This window comes from Capricornis sumatraensis, chromosome 8, assembly GCF_032405125.1.
Source record: "Capricornis sumatraensis isolate serow.1 chromosome 8, serow.2, whole genome shotgun sequence".
NCBI lineage: Eukaryota > Metazoa > Chordata > Mammalia > Artiodactyla > Bovidae > Capricornis > Capricornis sumatraensis.
The window spans coordinates 73491001-73509923 of NC_091076.1; the positions used below are offsets into that span (position 1 = coordinate 73491001).

The 18923-nt window shown below is 55.6% G+C and overlaps 1 protein-coding gene across 1 annotated transcript in view; it reads right to left on the reverse strand.

Annotated features, from left to right (window-relative positions):
- Nucleotides 1-18923, reverse strand: part of SMG6 (SMG6 nonsense mediated mRNA decay factor) — a 198909-nt gene that overhangs the window by 11584 nt on the left and 168402 nt on the right. Inside the window, exons 14-15 of the mRNA XM_068976479.1 lie at nucleotides 10427-10603; nucleotides 6605-6751 (exon numbers count right to left, since the gene is read on the reverse strand). Of these exons, the coding sequence (XP_068832580.1) occupies nucleotides 6605-6751; nucleotides 10427-10603 (324 nt within the window). The remainder of the gene's footprint in view (nucleotides 1-6604; nucleotides 6752-10426; nucleotides 10604-18923) is intronic.

The following is an 18923-nucleotide window of genomic DNA, read 5'->3' on the forward strand; positions in this document are numbered from 1 at the left end:
CTAACTGTGTCTGAAGGCACTCAGTAACCGACTTTCTCTGAAGCCCAGAGGCACCCTGGTGCAGGCTAGTGGGGACCTGGGAGGGGGCTGGTCCACAGCGACATCTGAGGAGGAAGCTACAGGGCCGGGGTCCCCAAGAAGGGCTCCTTCACAGGTTAAGTTCCTCCTTCGACGTGCTGGGGATGACTGGGGGAGGCTGACCTTTTTAGAAAGTTGAGACACTGAGAGTTAGAAATAAAGGCACCGCCGTTCACACGGGAGTCGTGGAACTGGAGGAGCTCGGGTCACAGAGCAGCGCCAGGTCAAGAGCAGGCCTTCCTTCTGCTCAGGGCTCCACAGGGACTGCAGCCACAGGCTGATGGGACTGTTGATCCCTGGGCCTCTCTGGCCAGACCAATGTCTTCACCAGAAATGAGAAGTGTGGTAACACAACGAATTTCCACGCTCATCCTGTGTCTGAAAGTATCTAGCTAGATGCCTGATATTAGTAACAGCCAATTTCAGTTTCCGTTCTTCCTGCCCAACTCCATTTTTCACCTTTTATATATCCAGTGGGGGTGACTATCTGGGGCAGCCACTAGGGAGCAGAGCTGGGGATGGCGAGGCGGTGGACTGCTGATCTCTGTTATGAGATTCACGGTGCTCTTTTTCCTTTAACTAAAGTTATATGGAATATTTAACTATTTAAAGTTAAGTGGAGGTATTTAAAAAAAAATTAAAAAACCTGGAAAAATGGGAATGAAATATAAACTAGGAAAAGCTGGTAAGATAACCACCGGCATTGCAGGCAGACATTCTTGTTTTTGGGGACACACTGTGCAACATGTGGGGTCTTAGTCCCCCAACCAGGGGCTGAACCTACGCCCTCTGCAGTGGGAGCTTCCAGTCTTATCCACTGGCATTCCTTCCTGAGCTGCAGAAATCCATGGGTGCAGATACTGCATCTGCTCCGCAAAGCAGCCTCGGCCACTGGCTTCCCTTAGCATCTTCATTGCAGGGGGGTTGCTCATGGGAACATTTCTGCTTAGGATCCCTTCTCTGGATATTCAGAGTCGGTACCACAGAGCTTAACATATACTTGCCGTCTTTTTCAAGGTTATAATTATGATGACTTGCCTGCTACTTCTTGCTGCCCTTTCAATGGACAGGGAGTGGCAGGGCCAAGCATGCCAACCCTGGGCTTGCTCCAAGCAGCAGCCCAAGGGTATTTTGGCCGAAAAGCCTGACCTCTCTCAGGATGACAGCCCCCTGTGGATGCTGCCGGAGCCAGAGAGGTGCGAGTGGCTGAAGCGAGCTCTGGGATGGGCGTTTGCCCAGCTCCATGGGCTGCTGTGCCTTCCTGTCCTGGCGTGAACGTGCCCCTGGCCGGGTAGTGCGCTGGCTCCCGCCCCGTCTCCGACAGTTAGGAGCCAGGGCTGAGTGTCCGCCTTCCGCTGGATTCCATACAGGTGTGGGGCCTCTGTGTATGCCCCATTGTTCCACAGCGCCGCCCCCCGCAGCTGGGTGGCAGTGTGAATGGGCTGCAGCTATATTTAGCATGAAACTCCTGGGGCCGTCACAAAGGAATGACCGCATCTTCAGGAGGGTGGGTGGGCGGGAAGGGGACAGGGGAGCAAAGCTATTTTCAGAACACATGTCATTGCTGGCTACGGAGCAAGGCTGTGGCCATAACGCCGAGGGAAACAATAGCTGTGGCCAGAGGAAGAGCCTGTTATGTTTCAGGTGGGATGTTTGCAACTGCTCAGGAAACCTGACCCCGCCCGACAGCAGCACAAATCACAGCAGAGCCTCGTGGAGGCAGAGAGGAGGCGGGGGATTCACAGGGCCAGGGTGAGGTGCCAAGAGGCCACGCCTCGAGCCCGGAGGAGGATTTTCAGCGACTGCTGTGCCCTGGGGGCCTGGTTAGGAATGAAACACTTCTGACCAATTTCCCAGACAAACCAGGCCCCCTGCTCTGGTCTCTGACACCTCCCGAGAAGGGCAATGGGAACAAAAGGAACTCGGCAGAAGGCAGCAAGGTGGGCACAAGCAGGGCAAGATGCAGAGCCGCCTCGGGCAGTGGGCGAAGGCTGGGCTGAACCAAGAAGGCGGTCTCGAAGCCTTCCCTGGGTGGGCGGACTTGGCCCCCAGCGCCCAGGGCCCGGCCTGGGTGCTGAGGCTCCAGCTGCACAGGTCCTGAGAGCTGCCCACACCCCTTTCCTGACCTCCAGCCGGCCCCACTCACCAGCCTCTGTGCAACGCCGGAAGCGGGGAGGGACAGGCTGCGGAGGAGGCCAGGCCTCGCCTCCCCCCATCCCGCAGCTGAGCGCAGGCCCAGGGGTCTAGGTGGGAGCGGGGGAAGAGGGGGTGTGGCTCCGGCCCCAGATCTCAGTTGGACTTTACAGCCAGCATGGGGGCCGGGAGGGTTTTTTCCAACCCCATCTTCATATCCCCTTCCCCAAACATGTGTGCTTCCTGTTTTGCTGCATCTGTAAAAGGCGCTGGGAGCTGGGGACCTGCCTTACACCTCTTGGTTAACACCCCTGGAGACGGAGGGGGTTCGGAGCCGTGTAATTTACAGCCCATCTCCCCGATCTTAATTCACCCGATGCTCCTCTCTTCCTTATTGTATTAGTGTGACCAGGTACCTGCCAACAATAATGGCCTCTCCAGCTAGGAGCCTCTCCCCCACTCCCAGGACAATTTATACCTTTTCCTTGGGATTTTCCCCCCTTAAATTAAACAAAAAGAGGAAAAATAAGAAAAGGTTAACATGGGTTTGGAGTGCTGCAGCCCCGTAGTTCTGGGCAGGGAGCCAATGGCCTGAGGGCACACACATGTGTGTGCTCTCCCAGAAGGGCCTTCACCGGCCCTGTTTTACAGCCACCTCGGCACAGACTCCAGGGTTCACGCATATGGCCAGACAGATGTGTCTGGCTTACGTTCAAGGCTGGAAAATGAAGAATTATGGAAGTGAAGGGCCCCGGGCATTAAAGGGGGGCGGGGAGAAGGGAAGGGGGGAATTTTTTCTCTGCTGAGAAATCCTCCTGTGGCCATGAGGCTGGAGGAAGAGGGCTGACAGGAGGCAGGCCGCCAGCAGCGGCGCATGTGGGGCCTGCTCTTAAAGGGGCCCTAGCTGCCCAGCCTGACAGCCCGCAGCAGGCCCTTGGTGCCTGGACCGGAGCATCCTGCTCCGAGGGAGCTGACGGGCCGGACGGGCTCCCCAGGCAGCAGCGGCCACAGGCCCCAGAAGTCAAGTCCCGCATGGGACCGCTGTCAGGTACTGCTCGTCACTGGGGAGGCCGGGCTGTCCACGGCACTCGGGACAAGGCCAGGTCCCCTCGGCACGTGCTCCTCCAGCGGCCGGCGCTCCCCTTTGGTAACAGGGCTCGCTCCCACAACACGTCACTGACCTCCGTGCCAGTGGACACTCTGGGGCAGGACTTCCTTGGTTCGCCCCCATGTACCCTGGTAACCAGCCTGGTAGGTGCTCAGCACTGCTTACCACACTGAGCGGAAGACGCAGGACCTGATTTCAAGGAGTTCACGGTGCAGCGGGGGAACAAGCCCAGCAATAAGTGTAATCTGAGACGCGATATACATTTCACAAGTGAAGTATAAATCAGTGCCACAGGAGCACTTAGCAGAGAGGTGAATTCCTCCTGGGGGGAGTCGGGGAAGGCTTCACTGGGGAGATGGGGTTTCGCCTGGGGACTGAGGGAAGAATAGAATTTCAACAGGTAATAGGAAATGTGGAGCAGAAAAAAGGGTACTTGGGCTTGAGGGAGCAGCAGGAACCAAGACGTGAGCGTGGGGAAGGGGAGCGCCGTCTGGGGATGGTGGGCAGAAGGAGGGTTGGCGCTGTCCGGGCAGCGGGGCTGGACTGTCTGGATGGACGGGCACTTCGCGAGCACTCTTTCTGAGGGAGGTGCTGTCACCACTTTTGTCTGACAGGTGAGAGAACGGGCTCAAGGAAGTCAAAGCATTTGTCCAACATCCTACAGCTTGTGAGGGCTCACGGGGAATGGGAGAAGAGGCTGGGAAAACAGACTGGGAACAGCCTCAGATGCCACAGTAAGGAATTCAACCTTATTAGGCAAGCAAAGGTGCTGACGATTCCTGGGCAGGGGAGTGGCGCTTTTGGGAAGGGAACGATGAAACTGTATAATGATGCACAGACCCGGTCCCACAACTTCAGGAGCTGCCATTCACAGACTCCAAGGTAAACAGGACCCCGTCAGACTTGTGCCGTGCAGGGCTGCTGGCTCCAATCTAGTCAATCCCTGGGCTAAAGCAGCAGCTGTGGCGATGGGAATGGAGAGGAGAGGAGGGCATGAACGAGTGAACAGACAGGATCTGATAAGAAATCAGACGTGAGGGGGCTTTCCTGGTGGCTCAGTGGTAAAGAATTTGTCTGCCAGTACAGGGGACACAGGTTCAATCCTTGGGCCGGGAAGATCCCACATACTGTGGAGCAATTAAGCCCGTGCACCACAGCCACTGAGTCTGTGCTCTAGAGCCCAGGAGCCGCAGCCACTAAGCCCATGTGCCACCACTACGAAAGCCTGCATGCCCAAGAGCCCGTGCTCTGCAACAGTGAGAAATCCATGCATCACAACTAGAGAGCAGCCCCCACTCGCTGCAACTAGAGGAAAAACCTGTGCAGCAATGAATACCCAACACAGCCAAATATAAATGAATAAAAATAAAAAATAAAAAAAGCAGACATGAGGGCGTAGAAGCCAGTGAAGAGCTTTAAGATGATGCTCTCAGACTTCCTTGATAGTTCAGTGGTTAAGAATCCACCTGCCAAAGCAGGGGACATGGGTGTGATCCCTGATTCAGGAAGATCTCACATGTTGCGGGGCAACTAAGCCTGTGAATCAAAACTACTGAGCCTTGCCCTAGAGCCTGTGCTCTGAGATGAGAGAAGCTACTGCAAGGAGAAACCTGAGTACCACAGTGAAGAGCAGACCCCACTCGCCACAACTAGAGAAAGCCCAAACTCAGCAGCGAAGACCCAGCACAGCCAAAAAGTAACAATAAATAATTAAAAAAAAAAGATGAAGCTCTTTTTGATATCATTCATGAACCCACTGAACAAAAATATCTGCTGAGTGTCAACTCTGCATGCTAAGACTAAGGAGTAAGAGAAAGGAAGGAGAAGAGCAAGTGAAGACCGATGGTCTAGAAGCCCAGGAGGCTGGTGTGGTCAACAGACAGAATATGAAGGTCCTTGCGAGCTGGAGAGAGGTGGCTTCAGGGCCCAAAGCCACAGGGAACTCAAGCGTGATGAAGAACCAACAGAGACAAGTACTTGCGGACCTCTGATACAATCGACTCTATGACTGTTGGGGTGAGAGTCAAGAAATAAAGGTGGTGGTATGGAGACAACTTTGGGGATGACTGATGGTGAGGAAGAAAAGAGCTTCAGGTCAGGAAGACAGACATCCTGAGGACGAAGCTCTGAGGGCCAGGACAGAGGTTTACAGAGATCACGAAAAGAGGGAGGCAGCGGCCATACCACTGTGACGGTGATGCTGTAGAGGTACCACACGCTTAACTCCAACTGGTCGACTAGTACACACATGTCTAAAGGCCCACGGATCCCAACAGACAGAGCTCTTCCCAGGGCAGGGCTCTGTCCGGTGGACCATCAGTCTGCTGTCAGCCCTTGGTGTGCCACGAGCACACCCTATGTGCCACACGCGCTGTGCTGGGGCCTGATGTGCACCAGCTCCTGCAGGCCTCATGGCCATTCCACGAGGGAGGTGCTGTCACTACTTTCACTGTGCAAATGAGGAAACTGGTTCCGAGAAGTTAAACCATGTGCCCAAGACACATGGTTGGTGAGTGGTGGAGCCCAGCCTGACCAGGTCGGACTGACCACATGCACTACGCTCCATGCCAAAGGCCAGAGGTGGGTGAAGAGAGGGCTGAAGACAGACATCCCTGAAGAGGACTGGCGCTTCCCCACGTGTGCAGCTAGTCTTAAAGCAGGAGCGTGGCTGGCCCTTCCCCGTCTGCCCTGACAGATAAGAGGAATAGGGAAGAGGAAGTGAGCTTACAGCACAAGAGATGGACCTGGGAGAACCATAAGGAAAAGTTTGCGAGCACGGACAGCATGGGTCCACGAGAGGCCCGCTGATGTGAGAATCCTGGTGGAGTAGTTTCTCTCTGAAGGGTTTAGCGTGTCTTATCCAGAGGGGCGCGGCTATTACAGTGGGAATACATGCACGCAGACTGTGGCCATGACACCAGCTCACCCCTGAGAACAGGTGTTCTCAATAGACAACCCTGGTTTCTCCAGGAGTGTCTGCACAAGGCTCAGGGGAACTGGGAAACCCCCGAAACTATGTGAAAGGTCGGGTCTGTGCGGCATCACAGATCATCACAGGGGGAGGAGCTTTCAGCAGATTCTTGGGGAAGAACCTGACCCTGCCTTGGATCCCAGGAGGAGGGGCACTGCAGGAGCCGGACCAGAATTGAGCAGCAGAGGAAGAACACAGGTGGTGGAACCAGTCAGGTCCCAGCGAGAGTGTCCTGCTCACCCCCACCCCCATCTCCTCTGGGCCCTGGGCAGACCACTACCCACACCAGAACCGCGTGCCTGGCCGGGCCCCACCTGGATCTTCTCCTGGCGACGCTGCTGCTCCGCTATCTTCCTGGCCAGAGCCAGCTTCTTGGCCCGAAGTTCCCTGATGTCATCCTCGCCCCCACTGCCTTCGGCCTCCGAGTCTTCCTCAAAGTCTTCAATCACCACGTCCTCCTCCTTCGGTGGGGGCGCAAGTCAGGAGAGAGAGGAGACCGTGAGCCCACAGCACTGACCAGACCCACCCTTTGGTCCCTCCCGCATCTCAGCTCAGGCTTCTCAACCATTCCCTGCACAGGGCCCCATGGTGTGTGCTCCCCTCAGCTTGGGGAAGTGTCACGTATTCCCCTGGCTCTCCTGTGCACTCCAGGGTCCTCCTCTTGCACACTCATAGATCCACACTGTATCTACTTCCATGCCTATAGTCACAGCCCTTTCTTTGCACATACTCCAAACGTCAAACTTTGGGCCAATTTTCATTTTGAAACTCACCAAAGGGGGAAACGACAGAGAAAGTTAAACCACCCAACTGAAGTGTAATTCATTCCAACGATCTGATAGGAATCACTGTGGCCAACAGCTGGGAGCTGGGCGTGGACGCGCCCTCGCCCCAGACGGCGTCGGAGCAGATGCTGCAGCTCAGCGGACCTTGCCCTGGTTTCTTTTTAAGACCACAGGCTGGCGGTGTGAGGGCTGGGGGCCCCATGACAGGAATTCACATGACACGACCTTGCACAGCTGCCCTCCAGAGGCCAGGACAGACTGGGAGAAGGCGGGCTAGCTTAAGGAGTCTCCTGCCAGGCTGGAGGCGCCTTCCCCAGGGATGGCACCTCCCTGCTCGCAGCCTCGGCTCTTAGAGGCCACTACTCCCCGGGTGGTCCTGGGCTCCACTTCTCACTCCCTCACTCTTGGCCTTGGTCAGTGGAGAACATGCAGCTGCCCGAGAGAGCTCCCTTGGAGGGACAGCGTTAGCACTGGTAACGGGGCGGTTGAGCAGAAGATTCCTGGGTCTGAATGATAACTGGATGGTAATAATGATGATGATTATGACAGTAACAGCTGTCATTTACTGAGTGCTTACTATGAAGCCAGGTACCCGGCTAAGCGTGTTTCATGTATTAATAACTCATTTAATACAACAGCCTGTGAATGGATGCTATCATCACCCCTAGTTAATAAAATGAACAAATAGAGGTCTAGAGAGTTAAACAATTTGCTCAGGGTCACGAGGTGAGCAAGCGGCAGACCAGGGATTCAACCCTTAGTGAGACTGATTCCAAAGTCTGCACTCCTACCAACGACCCCCGGAGGTGCAGGTGCAGCCCCGGGCCTAGATGGAGCTCAAGGCCAGTGTCAGCAGCCCAGCTGAGCTCCCACAGGCCCACAGGGATCCTGCTCAACACAGGTTACCCTTTCCTCCAACCGCCCGTTGCAGTGGCATTCCGATGGACACGCTTTGCGGAAAGTGGTTACCAGAGTGTGTCAGTGGGTAGGCAGTGCCTTGTCTTAGGAGGAGAATTGAGGGGTGGGGGATTAGGTGTGTCGGCAGCATCCTTAAGGAGACGGGCTCTGTTCTGCTCAAGAATAATGTCTGAATAAACAGCACCCCCCTTCCTCTCTCGATCACCTTAAGTGACTCAGTCTTACAGGGTAGAGAGGGACAGGATCTCAGGATGGGGCCACTAACCTAAGAGGTCTCAGGGGTTTGGGGTGCAGTCTGCAGCCACTACTCATCTGACAATCTGCAGGCTCCCGCAGTATCACCCACTTCCAGAGTGGCCCAGGGCTTGGGAAGGAGGAAGGCTCTCTCTGCACACTTACTTCCTGTCTTAGGGGTTAACCTGGACGGGGTGAGTGGAGTCAGGTCCCTGGCCGGTCTGTGGGAGACACTGCCCTTGCCTGCTCTGATCAGCGATACACAGGGTTATCATGGGGCTCGCGCTGAGCCTGACTGAGGTCAAAAGAGGGTCAGCGAGGCTTGTCTGAGGTTGGCTCAGCTCTCACACCAAACGAGGAAGTGCAGGGTTGTGAAATTACACAGACCAGGGTAAGCAGGGTTTCCCAGGGGCCACTAACACAAAGGAACCCAGGAGGCTCGTGGGAAAAGGAAGAAGTGGGCAGCACGGCGTGGGTCACAACCTTTGTCTGGTCAAGAAGCCTTGGAAGGAGGGAGACAAGTGTGGCACAGCCGAGATCCGGGGCCAGGAGCTGGACTGCTCCTTGCGAGAGGGGAAGAGCCCTTGCCCCTGGGCTCGCCTGTCGCCCTGGATCTGGTCCTGCAGGCTTCTGGGGCCCAAGGACATCTCCTGCAGTACCCTGGAGAGCTACCTTGCTCACCTTCTACTGCCTGCCTCAGCCTTAAAACATGGCTGAGAGAGCCTACTGCGGCGCTACCCCGCCCAGGAAGCCTGGCTGGCACCCAGAGCTTGGGTGGCACTGCTCTGCCCTGCCCAGAGCCTGGACACCCTGGTGGCTTTAGCAAGCCCACTGGCTCCTCCCATACTGACAGCTCATTCCTTCCCGTTATTCCCTGCCCAGGTTTCATCTGGAGGGCCTGGAATCATGGGCTCAGCTTCATCCCTGGAACCACCTCTCGCCTGGAAGCGGAGCCCTGTGTCATCAGGGGTGGGGTGGGGTTCTCCAGCTATTCCAATGAAGCCCATCCAAGACTGTGCTGCTCTGAAGACTCTGAAGCAAAGGTGGCCACTCTATCACTGCCTCAGATCACCAGCGGCAGCTTCCAGCTGACATCTGGCTTCCCGGGCCTGCTGCTGATTTCATTCCCGAACCCCGCCCTGCTCCACCGGGCGCTGGAGACTGCCGCAGGCCAAATGACTGTGCTGGCCGACGGCTGACCTGGCCTCTGGCTGCAGTTGCTTCCGTCCCCTCCTTGAGTCCCACGTTCCTTCCCACCTAAGCCCCCTCTGCCTCTAACACTGGCGGGGTGGGGGGCAAAGAGGAGGGAAGAGATGAGCATCAGGCAAAGTGGGCTCTGTGTGCACCCCCAGCAGACAGTCATCCACCCCAGACACGCAGCAGGGCAGCGGGCAGCGGCAGTAAACGCACGCACGCACGCACGCATCCACAGTGCCCCACCTCACAGCGACTCACCACCCACAGACGGCGGGGCAGCTGGCAGCAGTGTTCAGCTTAAGCTGACACACAAACCCCCTGCGCACAGAACCGCAGGAACAGTCACCCCCAGAAAGAAACCTCACGCATGGTGAGGCGAACACCAGTGGGGTCTGGCAGGGGTGGGCACTCGGGCTGGTGCACACACATACATGCACACACACCCTGTCTGGAGTGAGTGAGGCGAGGGCTACAGGAACAACCAAGGGCAAACAAACAAGAGGAGCATTCCTTAATCACATCAGGATGTGCAGGAGGGAGGGCGGGAGGCAGCGAGGGAGGGGGCGATTTTCCACACGGGGCCAGCAATGTCAGCTCTTCCTGTACGTGTGCTGGAGACTGCAGTTCGGGCCTGTGCTGCGCTGGGCTCCACACATCCATAAACTTGATCCTCGGCCTGGACCCTAACACTCTCCACCCCCCCCGACCCCCTTCCCTAAGCCTCCAGAGCTGCACATTATTAAACTCTTTCTTCCCTCCCTTCTCCTCCAATGCAACATTAAAAAGAAGCATCTGGAACTCGTAGCAGAGAGAGATGGAGGCACTGGGGGACTGGCAGGAAGGGGCACCAACAGAGTGCACTCTTGAGGAGCCGGCTGGGCATGTCGGCATCGCCACTGCTCTGGCTGGTTATAAATAGCCAGGGGTCAATGCTGAACCCTGGGCAGCGCGGGGCTGGGGGGAGCCGTCCCTTGGCCACAGCGGGCTCTTCCCGCATTGTACCTCATCTTCCAGTTGTTTTCCCTCTTGGCTTCCCATTTCCTTTCCCATGGTGTCTGGGACGGGTGCCACTGACACATATTTTCCACCCTTGAATGCCAGCAGAGGCTCTTCTTGTCCACAAAGGGCTTCCAGAAAATACTTCAGCACTGTGACCCTTTTGCAGTCGGCTGCAATAACCTACGGGGCGAGAGAGAGAGAAGAAAAATAACACTTTCTAAAAGGGAAGATGAGAGACATTGACTGGAGGCTTAGGGGCACCCGAGAAATGTGTCATCTGCGTGGTGGGGGTGCGCGGGAACAGTGAATGGGAGTGTGTGTACGTGAGATGAGGCCAAAGGCCAAGATCCTTGAGTGACCACCATCTCCCCTCAGGTCATCTCTAGGGTAGCGGACAACCCCAGCACCAATGACCGCTGTCCTCTGGGGGTGTGCCTCTCTCTGACTTAGGTCCTGATGTGGTATCTAGCTGGACAGAGGAGGGGTGGAGGATAAGACGCCGACGGTCACAGAACTCGCAGTTCTGGCACTCTCACTGCCCCTCTCCATTCTGCTCCCAGCTCCACTCTCGCCAGACTCCTGAGGGGAGAACTTCCGGCCTGAGTGAGAAATGGAAGATGAGGGCTTTCTTGGCTGTTTCATTTCGGGTTTCCCGACAGGTTCCTGCCCCATCTAAGAGCTTCTCGTGCTCAAGAGACGGGTCCGGCAGGAAACTGTTGTCAGGAGAAGGGAGACAGGCGAAGCAGGTGGGAGCAGGCTGTTCCACCAAGCCCTGCTCCTCCAGGGGTTTGGGCTGTCCCGCTCCCATGTGGCCACATCAGCACACAAGCCAGTGCTGTCAGAGAGGCTGGGGCTGATTTAGCTGAAATGAAATCAGTGTCTTGAGCAATCATCACATTTGTAAGTGGCTGAGATAAAGTTTCCATAGTCACCCTGCCTGGGGTCCTTCTGCGAAATCTGCAAGCCCACCTGCTTTGCACCTTCTTGTGCCCTTTCCTTCCTCCCTGGCCTCTGGGGTCCTCTCCTCTCTTCTGGGAGGGCGCTCACCAAGGGAGGAGAGGGGCCCCCGTTGGATCTGGAGCTCATAAGTAGTCAAGGCCATTCCCACAAGGAAACACTGCAGTGGCCAAATATGCTGCAGGGCGGCAGCCCTCCATGACCATGACTCTGGCCCCCCACCTGCCACCAACCCCATGCCTCCCATCCCATCGCATGACAGGGACTGCCCTGGCTGCTTCGCACAGTGGGGTAACTAACCTGCAGACTGTCTTAAGATTGTTTGCTCAGTGGTGCACAGGTGTCTTTGTTATCGCCCTTGCCTGGTTAATAACCCCCAACCCCCTGGTGGCAGAGATTACATCTCACACTTCCCTGGCAAGGGGCGCCAGGGACAAGCAGGGCACTTGGGAGGCGCATGGGAAGGGCTGAGAGGTGCAGGGAAGCCTGGCTGGGTACCAGAGGGAGAGATGAGGCAGGCATGACCCAAGTCCGCCAGGAGCCTGTGGAGACGAGCACCACTCCGGCAGCCGGGTGGCCGCAGGAGGCTGACTGCACACAACTGTCAGCCCTGAGCTGTGTGCCTCCATCATCGGCCATGTCTCAGCCTGGATGGAAGCCTAGGATGGAGGCACACGGCTCAGGGCCGACAGCGCCTCTGCTGGCCCCACCAATGGCCTGGGCAGCAACTGAGGCCTGAATCGCAGGCTGAATACCTCGACCACCTGGGAGGCTGGCCTGAAAGGTGCTCAGCCACCCGGGAACGGCTGAGGGAAGCACAGCTGTCATGAGCTTGGGGTGCCTAGTCCTGTGCTTCCAGAGAGGGAAGAAGTGCATGCCGGGCCAGGGCAGGTCACCATGGGTTCCATCGCGTGTCTTCACACATGGGATGAGGAAGGCTAGAAATACAGAAGCAGGGGCTAAGAGGCATTAAAGAACAGAGCTGAAATGAGTAATAGCCTGGCAGCCAGCACGCACAGCGGCCTCCCTGCATCCCCAGCCTCTCACTTGCAGAGGAAACTTCTGCATTTCCACAAGACTGCCAGTTTCCTCTCTGTGGTCTAATTTTAACCACCTTGTCGTTACAGTGTGTGTCAGCCACCTGACCCCACTGTGACCTCTGACCTTCTGCCCCAGCTACTGCTCGCACTATGGAGAGTTATGTAACGGAGCCAGGACTTTCCTTTTCGGCGTGAGGCTGCTGTCACTGAATGGAGAGGAGGCGGGGTGAAGGAGTGAGAGAAGGACAGAGGCAACACCTGACGGTGGTCCCTGGCATCACCCTGGGATGAGGGGTACAGCGGTGCTCCTGCTGAGTGTGCAGCTGAAATCTGCCCAGGAGACGAGAGTGTGCCCTGGGGGTGTGTGTGCTGACAGGCAAGCCGGACAATTCCTGCTGTTAGGGCACGGGCCGGAGGGCACGCCAAGCGGCTGGGGAACAAAGCAGGATTCCTGGCCAAGAGGGAGAAAGGCCACATGTGTGGACGTGGGGCTCCTGGAGATGGGGATTTCCAGGGACGCAGACACCCTGAGCCAGCCCATGGCACATGCTTAGAGGATCGTGGGGAGCTGTCATCTGTGTGGACACACACACAAGCAGCGTCGCCTCCTTTCCCCAGCCCCTGCTCCACCACCCGCCCCCATTTTAGTTTTCACTCTGTTTGGAAGGAACCTGGCTTCCGGGGGATTCTGTCTGCTGTGCCCATCAGTTCCTCCCTGAGGGCAAAGGAACTCCTGGATGATTCTCAAAGGAGCTCTGGTCCAACAGGGTCTCTAAGTGGGGTATAGAAAAGAATTTTGCAAGTGTGGAGAGAAAAAAGTCACCCAGCCTTTTGGAAGGGTGTTCTCGCCTTCGTGATCCAACTATGGGGGAGAAGAGCCATGGCTGTACAGTCTCCTTAGGTTTCAGAGTGCACTGCGGGGGTAGGGAGTGGGGCTGGAGCGATCAAGGAGCTGGGAACTCTGAGAGGCAGGAAGTCCAGGGCTTGTCCAGGGGCCCATAGACACCTTCGGCCTCCAGCCCACTGGCCTGTCTGCTGAAGCCTTCTGCTTTCAGGTGGGAGGGACCAGCCCAGCAGGGTATGTTCCTCCTATACAAAGCCACCAGCACTTGAGTTGGGCAAGAAAAGTTTAAATGTGTATAAAAAGGGCTGTCACAACAGAAGAAGCCCTTTAAACCACCCATGAAGAGCCAACTCCAAGGCGAGCTTTGTCTGGCCAAGGAGGATTTCCTGGTAGGAGAGGGGTTAAATTTGGGCTCCCCGCTCAGAAAGGAAGGAGCCCAGATGCAGTCTATGACATAATCCCCACAATAGCTCTGTTTGTGAGTACATTTTTCCATTCTGTATCAATGAAAAACAGAGAATGTATGTGGTAGGTACATTGTAGCTCTGGGCAAATTCTAGATTCTCTAGAGGAGAAAGATCTGGGCTGTTAACAGGTGGGGCTGGACCAGGGATGGAGGCAAGGAAAAGGCCTGGTGGCCAGGAAACACCCAGGGAACCTAAGACCTGGGGAACCTGAGACCTGCACCTTCCTAGGGGCAGTCATCGTCTTCCTCGAGGGACTCGTGGTGCAGGAGACTACGAGGAACTCCAAAGTTACTGGACAAAATCCCTCTCATGTCTCACTCCAGTCAGTTCGAAAGGAGCCTGGGGCTCTCAACAGAAGCCACCGCCATGGGAAGCCTGCACACCACAAGGAAGAGGAGCCCCCGCTGGCCGCAACGAAGACCCAGCACAACCAAAAATAAATAAAATTTAAAAAGAGAGAAGGAAAGGAAACTGGGGCTCTGGGTCAGGGAAGGGTTCAAAGAAGGGCACCCAGAGAAAGCCCCTTCCCCTCCCCTGAAGGCCGTCTGGGGCAGCGTGCCCTGCCGGTGGGAACTGAAACCTCAAGCTTCAGGGCTCCAGCTATCACCCGGGTCAGGTCCACACGCAAAGAACCCAGCAGAAAGGAAAACTGAAAGTGAGATGTGGCTGGGCGATATGGGAGCCTGGCCTGTCCCAGGCTCAGTCCCTTCGAGAGAGATAATGTGAGCGTGCATGTGGTGAGCGGAGGCTGGTGCCAGGAGGAAGCAGAGGTCTTGAGGAAAGCAGGAAGAAACCGCCAGGGTAGAGAGAAGAGGGAAGGCAGTCTGGGGCATATCTTGGGTGGGGTGGTGGATGAGCAGAGAACCAACAGTGTTCTCTGAAAACCGGTGGGTGTCCATGGCCACGTGGCAGAGCATCAGCGCAGCCTGTGCAGGGATGTCTTGAAGAAACAGAAAAAGAGATCTAAGCTGTCTTATGGAAGGCGGTGGAGGGAGAGGGAGCGACGGGGAACTGAGCCGCAGGTACCACAGATGCATGTTAAGTTGTGAGACTTAACACCAGCCAGGGAAGAGGAGGGGTCAGAGAGCTGAACCAGGCCTCTGGATGCCAGCTCCCCGGAATGAGGGACTTGCTGCATCTTTATTGGGCCCCCATTTTCTCCAGACAGGCCTCCTGGAAGGCACAGACACTGGAGCGGCTGGCTACATTTTGCAAAACTTCTTTTTCTAAACTTTTGGTTTGGGGTGGTCAGAATTTAAACTTGCTCTATCAGCCAGTTCTTTTTTTTTTTTTTTTTTTTTTACTGGTTTTAAAAAGTCTTGCTTGCTACTGCTCCTCTGGTTACAGAGAAAAATCACACGGGTTTTCCCCTACAAACTCAAGTTTACAGGTTATTTTTCTTGTTTCTCTAAATGGAGCCAATTACTTTCACATTTGTTGAAACCTTCAATCAAACTTTATAGCTTGTTAATTTCACAGAATGTCCTTAGAGCAAATAAGATGCAGACAGAAAAGTGAAGTCTTGCTGAGATTATTAAGAAATTTTAACATAGCCTATAAATCCACAACCAAGGCTGGTAAAACACAGGCCCGCCCGGCTGGCTGCTGAGGTCAATTAGCAATGGGTTAATTATCATCTTTAATGAGCCAAGCCTGCATGATTGGCTACAAGAAACTGAACTCAGACTACAGTGTTTTCACAAACTGAGAACCTCTAGTGATACACGACACATCCTCACGGGAGACCGAAGGGTGGGTCGGTTATCCTGGAAGGATGATTCTACAGCGGCCAAGGGTGTGTCAGCCTGAGAAGGGGTCTGCCAGTGAAAGTTCAGACACAGGGAATCCTCTGGAGCTGGGGGGACAGAGGAAAGGGGTTATTCACATTCCTAGGGGAGGGAAGCTGGCTTTGAGGACGTACAATCCCTCTGAAGGCCGAGGCAGCTGCTCACGATGAGAGGAAAACAGACACTCCCAGCCCAGCTGAATCAGGACGAATGGGTACTGCACTGTGAGAGAGGGTTACAGGTCAGAGGGGAGAGGAGGGAAGAACCTGGCAGGTGCTGAATGACAAAGTGGACAAGGAGAGAACGTCTGGGTCCTTGTGCCAGACACGGATCCTGACGAGCCCCGGGTATCCTGTCCCAGGGCCTCCACGTGGTCAGCGGGTCACTTGCTCCCCATCCCTGCTGCAGCAGGGCCCCACTGCTTCCAGCACAGGCCTGGCCCTCAGTCTCCTTCAATCCCAGTGTCCAGACTCAGCCAGCCCTGGTGCTATGGTTGGTCTGCGCCAGCTGAGGGGTCGACAGGTCACAAGGTGAAATGCTCACAATCATCGGGCAAACCCACCCCGCAGCAGCCACACCATTCCACGCGTCTGGTCCTAACAGCTGTGTTTTCTTCTTCGTGAAGGCAACGCGGGCCGTTACCAATCAGCTGGTAAGGCACAGATGCCTGTTCAGAGTGAATGGCAGCCAGCTAGCCCCACCCACACCTCCCGCACCGCGCACTGGCCTTAAGTTTCCTACAGAGGGGTGGGTGGGAACTGGCAAATGGTCAGGTGGGAAGACTTGGTAAGCGTGGGGGAGACGGAGACTATGTTCACACTGGGAGGAGAGGTGGGAGAACAGAAGTGGAGCAGACACTGGTGGCAAGAAGGTAAGTACAGAATGAAAAACAGGCCCATTTTGGGAAGAGGCAAGTTGAGGTTATACAGCAGCTTGGTCAAGAGCCTGGGCTTCATAGTTGGAGGTCTAAATTCAAGTGCTGATGGACACTTTCTAGCTGTGTGTCCTTAGGCAAGTTACTCAATGTCTCTGAGCCCTGGCTCAAAGCTGTTTAAGAGAGATAATGCATCTCAAGTATCTAGCAAGGTGCCTGGGCTCAGAAAGTGCTAAATACATGAGTGGCTGTTATGCTTTTTCTTCTATGCTGCCCTGCTCTGCCCAGAGGCAGGAGGGGGGCTCTGTCTGACACCACGGAGACATGTGGAAGCCAGGCTCAGAGGTAAAGGCACACGGCCCAGGGCTGAGGGGAAAGGCCCTGGAATGCTCACCTGGCTGCTGAAGCTGCTGGAACAGTTTATTTTGAGCTAAGGTATTGGATCCAGGTGACTGGACAAGGCACTTGGCGGAGGGAAGGGCCAGCCTTTCTGCAGTGGCCCCTTTCCTGCTGTCTATAAGGACTCAGGACCTCACCACAGGCCTGCGTGCATTCTGTAGGACTCCAGAGGGGGCCCCAGGGCCGGGGCTTTAGGGCAAGCGTGGCACTAACACACGTCACAAGTGAGGCCCTGTGGTGAATCTCAGCTGCCTTAGCCCCTGGCCCCTCCTACTGGGGTGTGGCTGGCAGATATGCCTCTGTTACTGGCACCCTCCTTACACGAGGCAAGCTGCATCCCTGCTCCAGGTCTCTCGACATGAGAAAAGCAATCTCTACCCACCTGAATTTCCTGAGCTTGGACATTCTAAACAAAGCGAGAGAGGAGTCCTGGCTCTCTTGGGTAGAGGACAGCTGGCTCTTCTTGAACTGTTCCCTCGTGGAAAGAAACTACCTTTTTCTTTTTTACCCTGGAGCTCTAAGCTACAACTGCATGAGCAAGGTGCATTCTCAATAGTGAGCGCGTTGCAGGGAGTAAGCTATAGGCAGCAGTAGCTCGGGCTGCGGTCCAATCGGCTTCCCCTGCAGAGGCTCTGAGAGCAGCCACCCGCACTGGCAGGGGCTGGGCGGATACTGGCACTGCCAACACAAGCCTTTCAGGTCTGGCTGGCTTCAGCTGCTCTGAAACCTGGAGCTCTGGCGCTGGGGCCCTCACTCACTGAACCAGCAGGGGAGGCTACAAGCTCAGCCCCTGGGGAGGAAAGGCCTGAGTCTGTCTCAGTCTGCAAATATCCACATGCAGTCGGCTTCTACACTGCCGGTTAGTTCTGGGCCAGGAGCACGGTATCTGGAGCTCTGGTCGCCCTGAGCCACCTGCCTCTTTGCTTTCCAGACAGCCAGCATCAGGAGGCCGCCCCTTGGGTTCGTGTGCAGGCTCCATCACCCAGTTTGCTTCTGGTTTTATTTATGTGTGTGGGGATGAATGCTGAGACCTGCAGCATTCAACACACCCAATCACCACTCAGCTCCACAGATGCTTAGTAAGTGTCTACTGTGTGCACGAGGCCCCATTCTAGACCATGAGGATTCAGTAGAAGGGGGTGGGGCACACTCAGAGCAGGTGAATTAAGCTCCCGGGAGAGAGATACCTGCCCCACCAATGACTAACAGCACCCAAAAGGGCAGAATTCTCATTTCTCTTCTTCTCCTTCAAGGGAAGAGGAAGAGGAAGCCTGGGGAGAAGCAAAGCCCTTCGTAGAGACTGGGCACACGCTCCTTTATCCCTTTTAGGTGGAGAGAGCCTGAAGAAGTCAGGAGGGAGAAATCCCTTGGGCTCAGCCTTGGCACCAGGTGAAATCCCCGTCTCTCTCAACAGTCCCCACGGTCCGTGCGAGGTCTCCCTACCAGACGTCTCCTCGCTCCCTCCTCGCTGTTTCTCCCTAACCCCCAACTCCAGGTACCCCTGTTCAACATTCCCTTGCATGCCATTTACCCCCTGGTACCTCTGAGACTACAGATTACTCCCCAAACTGCCTCGACCTACAGGCCTTTACTTCCATGCAATCAATTCATTCCCTCTCCTTCCTTTAAGTGTGATACAAACTCTTTCTTTTCAAAGTTAATAGTCCAGCCTGCCGGCCCACTGCCCACACATGTTCCCTAAGGCTCTGCTATGTGACAGGGATTACGCCAGGCATTTTGGGCAGGAAGAGAATAAGACAGGACTTCCCGGGAGGTCCAGTGGCTAGGACTCCACATTCCCAATGCAGGGGGCCCAGGTTCGACCCCTGGTCAGGGAACTAGATCCCACATGCTGCAACTAAAGATTCTGCGTGCCATAAAGAAGACGAAGATCCCGAGTGCCACAACTAAGACCGAGGGAAGTCAGATAAGTAAATATTGAAAAACACAAAGCCATGCATGGTTTAAAAAAGACAGAACAAGTCAGATGCAGTCCTTGACTTCGCAGAGCTTTCGGGCCACAGAGGGATCCGACAGTAACCTGGCACTGACCTCTTCCAAATCCCCAGAAAACCCCTCCAGCACCTACAGGCTAGGCCTCCACGTCTTCCGCCTCTTCTCCGACAGCACGG